The sequence below is a fragment of the Heptranchias perlo genome, chromosome 35, assembly GCF_035084215.1.
Source record: "Heptranchias perlo isolate sHepPer1 chromosome 35, sHepPer1.hap1, whole genome shotgun sequence".
NCBI classification, from domain to species: Eukaryota; Metazoa; Chordata; class Chondrichthyes; order Hexanchiformes; family Hexanchidae; genus Heptranchias; species Heptranchias perlo.
In genome coordinates this window covers 5,721,270-5,730,497 of record NC_090359.1, presented here as the reverse complement: position 1 = coordinate 5,730,497, position 9,228 = coordinate 5,721,270, and the positions used below count along the sequence as shown (strand labels likewise).

General features: G+C 44.8%; 1 protein-coding gene across 1 annotated transcript; it reads right to left on the bottom strand.

The window, feature by feature from the left end:
• Positions 1-885: 885 nt before the first annotated feature.
• Positions 886-4,537, bottom strand: LOC137301995 (probable G-protein coupled receptor 139). The gene is made up of 2 exons (XM_067971709.1): positions 4,441-4,537; positions 886-1,781 (listed from the first exon to the last, which is right to left on the bottom strand). The coding sequence occupies exons 1-2, from the start codon at positions 4,535-4,537 to the stop codon at positions 886-888; spliced, it is 993 nt and encodes a 330-aa protein (XP_067827810.1).
• Between the last annotated feature and the right edge of the window lie 4,691 nt (positions 4,538-9,228).

Sequence of the window (9,228 nt, the reverse complement as noted above, 5' to 3'; positions counted from 1 at the left end):
GGACCCGCAAGTGTGCTGTATAGGTACCCGGGAGTGTGCTGTACGAGGACCGGGGAGAGTGCTGGACCGGGACGGTTCAGTGTGCAGTACTGGAATACGGAACTGTGCTTTACCTGGTCCCGGGAGTGGAGCAATATTGATCTGCTACAGATCTATTTGTCCTCTTACAATCCCTGTAACGGTGGACCAAGTTATCACTGGGCTAAGCATCTTTTAGTCCGATTCACAATCTGCTTTATGCAACCACAGGTAAAAGATACAGAACACTGAACACGATTAAATACATTCGATGAAATTAGTTCAACATCAGCATGGAAACTGTGACAAATAAATGGAACACACTTAGACTAAGGCGCACGAGTTGATTAGAATTAATGTAGCAACATTGATTATTTTTCTCTATTTGTCTCAGTGACGGTGCACAGTTTAATAGCATCCACAGTCTACCTGCTGCCTTGACTGTTTTCTGGTGTCTATCTTGTTATTCACAAAGGCTTCCTTCAAAGAGTGCCAGAGATCAGAGAAACTTACCAACACTGAGGTACTAAACATCCTCTGTATGACCGGACATTGTGCACAAGTGGATTATTTTTTTGGAAATAATCACAACAAGGGGTCATTCCCAAAACACCCCGGACTGCGTGTTGAGCACAGGACTGTTTAAAGCAGCTAATCGCTCCAGGGCAATGACACGTTCAAACCGCATCTGTAGTTAGATCATATCTGGGTCCTATCTCGTGAAGAATGGCGACATTAACTTACTTTTAAGACGGGAGCAGAGTGTGAAATGTTTCACAAAATATTAAGAGTTAAATACGCCCAATATTAGATTCAACAGAATATGAAACAAAAATACCTGAGAATGTTAGAAAGTGTGAGATCTTCTCATCTAATTAATTTGACCATCATTGCGAGGGGATATTTCACTCCATTCCTCAACTCCTCTCTGAACTTCCTCTGAGTCACTGCATAAACAAAAGTGTTCGTGCAGCAACTCAGGAGCTGGAGCATGAAGCCGATTTCTCGCAGAAATGTGGGCAGGGGAACAGGATATCCCAAATAATCCAACCGCCTCAATATAGAACACACCATGAACACCACCCATAACAGGATGAAATTCCCTGATATAACAAACAGTACAACGATGGATTTCCTTCGGTTCTCCATCTCTGGGTCACTGGAACTCTCCCCACTGCTCGGACCCCGGATTCTCCTGCGGGCTCTGCTGGCCACCAAAATGTGTCTGACCGTTAATACATTGAGCAGTACAATCAAAAGAAATGGAATAAATGGCGTGAAAATATAATGCATTAATTCAATGACAGCCCAGGCCAGCGAACGAGATACTTCGGGTGTCACGCGGCAAAACCAGGGACTGTTATTAAGCCAATACTCATTTCTATACAGAAAATACCAGAAAATATTCTTCAAGCCGCTCAGCACAGTGACTGTTCCGAGAACCACAGCCGCCGTCTTCTCGGTGCAATATTTAGTTTTCAGCTTCTGGCAACAAATGGCCACAAATCGATCAAAGGTGAAAGTGACCGTGAACCAAACAGAACAGTCCGTGACTGCATAAAGCAGGACGGCGTGGATATTACATAGTCCAACGTACCACAGAAATCTAAATTTTTCCCAATAAATAATCGGAACCTGCCTTAATATCAGATCGAAGATAACAACCAGTAGATCTGCCGCTGCCATCGCCACCAGGTAGCGAGTGACACATTTGGAGAGACCGCACTTTCCCCGAGACAGGATCACAATCGTCACCACGTTAACTGTAAAAAGCGAAACAGGGAAATGATTCACCAGACTCAGGAAAAACACTAATTTGATGCATTTCCAGTGAAATAAAGGAGCAGCTTATAGAACATGGGGCAATAATGATCTTCATAATAACCTTAAATGCGTTAAGAATTTGCATCTTGACTTTGTCTCCAATGATGGAATCCGATTATTTTAGCTGTGACGGGCTTCGGCAAATAAGTGAAGCAACGGGATCAAATGAAACATGGTTGAAAACAGAAACTTAGTCGAGAATGAATACAAAAGTAACCAAACGGAAAGCGAGAGCCTCACCGACACTTGAGACAGCGGGGTAAATAAAAGGTCAGATGTTTGCGTATTTGAATTGCAGTGTGTGTGTGTGTCAGCTGTTGGTGTGATATCTGGATTTAATGTCTCGAGCTGGGGAAGGGATAAAAGGGCCCAGGGAGAAAAAGGAATGGTGGAATCGCTGATAACCTTTGAATGGAATAGTGAGCTAACAACACCCATTGTCTGTGCTCATACATTGACGATGGTCACTTGTTCAAGCCATTGAGAGCAACTGTGCAATGACACAAATCAAACCCTCCCATCCAATGTATTAATGTACGTGAGAGACAGGAATATTGGAACAGAGGAATTGCAAGATTAAAAAACACCAAGGTCCATTGAGTGCACCTTCTACCTTCCCGGTAGTCGCATGATACAACGATAAAGGGGTTGTCGATAAATCATAGCAATCAATCTCTGACAAATAATGTACAACAGACCCAGACATGAGGTGAGGAAATCCTCATATTTCGAAACGTTTGAGAACCATAGATCCAAAACCACCTTTCCACCAGCCACACCCCCCCCCCCGCCCATCATGTTACACTTAGCAGACGTCATGTTTCATATTACTCATCTACTGTACCCAAAATGTTATTTTCTGAAAGAAACCTCACTAATGAATCAATACCAACTGCTTCCACCATCTCCCTAAGGAGCCTGTTCCATAGATTGGCTGCTCAAACACATAAATATTGTTTCTGCAGCTTACTTTTGACTTCACGCCCCAACTCACCCTTCAATTGCAGGCGTTGCCCGCTACTGTCCTGTTGTTCTGGACAAGGTGAAACGGAAACAGCCTGTCGTGGCCCACATTATCTAGCCCTGAGATAATTATTCCAGTTTTCTGCTCCTGGTCTAAAATACTAAATATTTCAATCCCTGTTCGTTTTATATTTTGGAAGTGAGGCCCAATCTGATACTCTGTTCCCTGATTCCCAATGGTCAATCATTGGATGAAAGGAGTTACAGTCGAGCTAAGCTCCATGATCGGCAATTGAATATTCAGGGTCATGTGTGATGCTCCGCACCAAAAAATACAAATGTAGAAAATGATAATATAATTTCGTTAATTTTGCAGGCAAGTTTTCCAATTATATTACAGGTAACATTTATAACAACGAGCATTTACATTAAATCGTGGAATAATATTACTGGTAATATAATACACCATAGAATCATAGAATCATAGAAAGTTACGGCACAGAAGGAGACGATTCGGCCCATCGTGTCCGTGCCGGTCGAACCGAACTAACCAGCTTAATGCCAGTTTCCAGCACTTGGTCCGTCGCCATGTCGGTTACGGCACTTCAACTGTTTGAATGAGTTGAGGGTTCTGCCTCTACCACCCTTTCAGGCAGCGAGTTCCGGACTCCCATCACCCTCTGGGTGAAAATAATTGTCCTCAGTTCTCCCTAATCCTTCAAACCAATCTGTGATTACAAATCGATCTGAATTCTAGTCAAATACTGTTAATCTTGCTATTTCGTTTCCGCAGTGCGAATTCAATAAACTTCCAATTTATATAGGGAAAATGCCGAATAAAATATTGAATGAGTTTCACTATCAGAATACGCCCCTTACATTGATTGTGGGTCCTGATCAGAGAAACGAAGCACTGTACCAAGCGGGCACGGGATTAGATTGTTAATGAAGAATAATTATTGGAAATGAATCCATTAAATGACGTGAATAAAATTAATAGTAGCTCACTGAAACATTCTAATTTAACCATTCAGAGACAGTGACACCAATGTAAACCATGAAGCGGTGGAAAGCGAGAGAGTTGAACCAGATTGGATCATAAATGCATTGGTCATTTATCTGGTTGGACTCATCTGTACAACTACATAACTAAATATATCCAGCCGAAATTGCAGACCGTGTGAGATCATAAAACTTTTCTCACTTGTCAGTCGGACTCAGTATTTACAGCAGAATGCACACTTTTAATGAACAGAAAGATCCAGTCACATGACGTGTGTTGTAGTCTGAAAGAAGACCGGGATCTTAATAAGATCGCATGGAATGGGACTAATAATGACCACTTAGGCCACACTTTTCATTGAACTGACACCAATGAATGAGAATTCACATCAGTGGACCATGGGCCATTATTAAACACACAAGAGCAATGGAAAGAAAGAAAGAATTGCATTTTGATGGCGTCTTTCATAAACTTAGAACCTTCCAAAGTGCCTCACAACCAATGAAATTTGCAGTGTAGTCAATGTTGTAATGTAGGGAGAGTAATAAAATAAAGAGCTGAACAGGCGGACTAAGACGCCGCGTACAGATAAACTCGGCTTCCTGAAGTACCAGGTGCAGATAGTAACTTACCCGGGACACCGAACGCAGCCAGGATGGGGTAGTAAATCAATTGTATATCATAAAGCGCCCATAGAATCTGGAGCTTGATCATAAAACTAAGAGACATTATTTCCCCTTCAGTCAGAAGCGATGATTCGGTGGTTGGTCCTAGTGCTGGGATCAATTCTCCGATTGAAACATTGAGCGGATTTTCCTTAATTATAGCAGAGCGAATTCAACCGTTCGGAAAATGAAGTCCCGCGCTGACTGGGTTTAATTACAGTCACTGAACAAACACGCTGTGTACACAGGAGCTGCTTCAGAACTTGTCTTCCTGGGGACGTGAATAGCCACGAAAAACATAAATATATATGTTGGTGATACTGGGCAAGCACGAAAAACCTAGATATTTTGAGTGGCGGTACCAACATACCCCGCAAAACCCAGATATATCAACTGGTAATCCCAGTAAACCGCGATAAATACAGATGTACAGGCCGGTGATCCCAGTAAACTCTGATCAACTCAGATATATTGGCTGGTGAACCCAGCAAACCCGAATAAACCAGAGATACATGTTGTTGATCTCAATGATCCTATATATAGGCTGGGATTGCAGGAAAACCTGACAAGCCCCGACACTAATATGTCCAGATATGTAGCCTGGTGTGTAAGCAAACCGTGATAAACCCAGTGACAGGGGGAAAAAAGAGTAGTGGTGAACTGTTGTTTTTCGGACTGGAGGAAGGTGTCCATTGGTGTTCCCCACGGGTCGGTTCTGGGACCACTTATTTTCTTTATATATATAAATGACTTGGAATTGGGTGTACAGGCCACAATTTCAAAATTTGCAAATGACACACATCTTGGAAGGGTAGGAAACAGTGAGGAGGATAGTGGTAGACTTCAGGAGGATCTAGGCAGGCTGGTGGCATGGCGGGCACGTGGCAGATAAAATTTAACGCAGAAAATGCGAAGTAATACACATTGATAGGAAGAACGAGGAAATGCAATATAAACAGAAAGAGAGAGATCTCGGAGTATATGTGCACAAATCGCTGAAGGTGGCAGGGCAAGTTGAGAAAAAGTCTTAAAAAATAGACGGGATCCTGGGCTTTTGAAATGGCGGCACAGAATACAAAAGTAAGGAAGTCATGATGAACCTGTATAAAAGACTGGTTCGGCCACAACTGGACTATTGTTTCCAGTTCTGTGCACCCCACTCTAGGATAGATGTGAATGCCTCAGGGAGGGTGCAGAAGAGATTTACCACAATGATTTCAGGGGTTTTAGTCACATGGATAGGCTGAAGAAGCTGGGGTCATTCTCCTTGGAACAGAGACAGTTGCGAGAAGATTTGATAGGCGTATTCCAAATCATAAAGAGTCTAGAAAGAGTAGATAGAGAGAAACTGTTCCCATTGGTGGAAGAATCAAGAACCAGAGGACATAGATTTAATGTGATTGGCAAATGAACCAAGGGTGACATGAGGAAAAACCTTTTTTACACAGCGATTGGTTAGGATTTGGAATGCACTGTCCCAGGAGGTGGTGGAGGCAGATTCAATCATGGCCTTCTAAAGGAACTGGATAAGAACTTGAAAGGGAAACAAATGCAGGGCTACGGGAACAGGACTTAGGACTGGGACTAGCTGGATCGGTCTTGCTTAGAGCTGGCACAGATTCGATGGGCCAAATGGTCTCTTTCCATCCATGCTGTAATCTTCCTTTGATTCTATGACTCTATGTTGATCACTGTAATCGGTAATAAACTACGATATACACGCTGGTGATCAAAGTTAACCACAATCAATCTATATATTTATATATAGGCTGGTGACCCCCATAAACCCTGATAATCCGAGGTAGATTATCTGGTAATCCCAGTAAATCTATTGATAAACCCAAATATATGGACTGATCATCCCAGAAAACCCACTGATGAAGCCAGATACATAGGCTGGTGATCCCAGTAAACCCGATAAGCCCAGATATATGAACTGGTGACCCAAGTAAACTCTGATAGACCCAGATACATAAGCTGGTGATCCCAGTAAATCCGGTCAACCGAGATATATAAGCTGGTGATTCCAGTCCAGCACACTGATCAACCCAAATATATAGATTGGTGAACCCAGTAATCCCACATAAACCCAGATATAGAGGCTGGTGATCTCAGTGAACCCCGATAAACCGAGATACAGAGGCTGGTGGTGCCAGTGAATCTCGATAAACGTAGATATACGATGATGATCCAAGTAAACGCCATTGAGCCCAGATAAATAGGCTGGTGATCGCAGAAAACCGCCCTTTTAAACGCAGATATTTTCATCCCCTTACGCCCCCACCTCAATGAATTTCGAGCTCAACACGTTGCTGAGCTGTTCTTCCGTCGCCTTTGCCTCCGCGCCCACTTCTTTGGACAGAAGTCTTCCCCACGCTCAGCGGACCCTTTCTCCCTTTTTCAGAATTCTCGTTCCACCTGGACCCCTTCATCTGGCCTCTTATCCTCTCTGGAACTTTTCCTTCGGAACTGCCGGCGTGACATCGGCCGTTTCAAATTCTCTCCTTCTTCCACTCACTCTAACCTACCTCCCTCCGAACTTACAGCACTCCATTCTCTCAGGTCCAACCCTGACATTGTTATTAAACCTGCTGAAAAGGACAGCGCTGTTGTTGCGTGGCGAACAGACCTCCAACTTGTGGTGTCTGAACGAGAAATCTCCGACACCTCCTCCTACCTCCCCCTGGACCATGATCCCACCGTCCAACATCAAGCCATACTTTCCCAGACGGTCAATGACCTCATGTCCTCGGAGATCTTCCCGACGCGTCATCTAACCTCATATTCACTCAACCCGGCATAGCTCGCTTCCAACTCCTTCCCACGATCGACGAAGAGGACTGTCCCGGGAAACGCATCATTTCAGACTGTTCATCCCACACGGAACTTATTTCTTCCCAGCTCAACTCTATTTTCTCTCCCCTTGTTCAATATCTTCCGACTTCCACGTCTCCTCCTACGCCCTCCGCCACATTAACAGCTTTTAGTTCCCAGTCCCGAACTATCTCTTTTTCACCATGGACGTCCAGTCGCTCGACACTTCCATCCCCCACCATGACGAAGTGCGGCCCTTCCGCTTCTTCCATCCACCACCACCTTTCTCCATCTGACTGAACTTGTTCTTACGTTGAACAACTTCTCTTTTGACTCCACTCAGTTCCTCCAAATAAAAGGTGTTGCCACGGGAACCCATATGGGTCCTAACTCTGCCTGCCTTTTTGTGGGTTACGTGGAACTACTCAGGTCCCCACCCTCAACACTTTTTTCCGGTACATTGATGTCTGTATCAGTGCCGTTTCCTGCTCTCGCCCCGAAAGAGAAAATTTCATCAACTTTACATCAAACTTCCACCCTTCCCTCGCCTTCACACGGTCCATCTCCGAACGTTCCCTTCCCTTCCTCGACTTCTCTATCTCCATTTCCGTGAAGAGGCTGTCAAGCAATATCTATTACAAGCCCACAGATTCCAACAGCTACCTTGATTACAATTCCTCCCACCCCGCTTCCTGTAAGGATTGTAATCCCTTCTCCCAGTTTCTCCATCTCAGTCGCACCTCTTCTGATGATGTCACCATACACACCGATGCTTCTGATATGTCTTCCTTTTTCCTCAACTGAGGATTCCCCACCACTGTAGTTGACATGGCCCTCGATCGTGTCCATCCAATTTCCCGCAAATCTGCTCTCAACCCTTCGCCGCCCTCCCAGAACCATGATAGGGTCTCCCTTGCCATCACCTTCCACCCCACCAACCACCACATTCAACTTATCATCCTCCGCCATTTCCTCCAACTCCAGCGCGATCCCACCACCAAACACATCTTCCCCTCCCCTCCCCCTTCAGCATTCCCGAGGAACTGCTCCCTCCGTGACTTCCTCGTCCACTCTTCCATCACCCCCAACATCACCTCTCCTCCCCACTGCACCTTCCCGTGCGAGCGCAGGAGATGCAACACCTGCCCTTTCACCTCCTCCCTTCCCACCGTCCAGGGCCCCAACCACTGCTTCCAAGTGAAATAGCGGTTTACTTGCATTTCTTTCAATTTAGTGTATTGTGTTCATTGCTCATGCTGCGGTCTCCTCCAAACTGGGGAGAACATACGCAGATTGGGTGATCGCTTTGCTGAACACCTCCGCTCTGTCAGCAAGCGTGACCCTGACCTGCCGGTCGCTTGCCATTTTAATCGCCCGATTAACTTCCACTCTGATCTCTCTGTCCTCGGCCTCTTACACTGTTCCAATGAAGCTCAACGGAAGCTCTAGGAACAGCACCTCGTCCTTCGATTAGGCATTTTACATCCTTCGGGACTCAACATTGATTTCAATAACTTTAGACCATAACCACTGCTCCCATTTTTTCAATATATATATTTGTGATTTATTGGACTGCAGCTGCTCATTATGTTGCTGATGTTGCTATTTACAGCCACTCCATACCGATCTTTTCCTTCTTAACTTGTCCCATTAAAACCCTCCTTGCCTTGCACCATCATCGCTTTTGTCATTTAATCACTCTTACCCTCTATCCTATCACAGACCTTCCCTTTTCTTCAGCTGTGTGTTTGCTCAAGCATCGATATTTAGCAGAGGAGAAAGAGGGGAAGCTGAAGGTATGGACGAGACAGGGCCGAGCCAAATTGGAAGGGCAGAATTGTCCAGTGCTTGCAGTTTTGCTGGCGGGACATGTTTGCCAGTAGCCGCGAGGGGTCAGTTGTGTATTGACATTGTCGGGCTGAGGAACGAGACCCCGGGGTA

Excerpts from the sequence above, each read along its gene's own strand:
- LOC137301995 (XM_067971709.1), bottom strand. The coding sequence starts at position 4,537 with ATGTCTCTTAGTTTTATGATCAAGCTCCAGATTCTATGGGCGCTTTAT. Across the intron at positions 1,782-4,440 it reads GGCTGCGTTCGGTGTCCCGG|TTAACGTGGTGACGATTGTG; the intron begins GTAAGTTACTAT and ends CGCTTTTTACAG.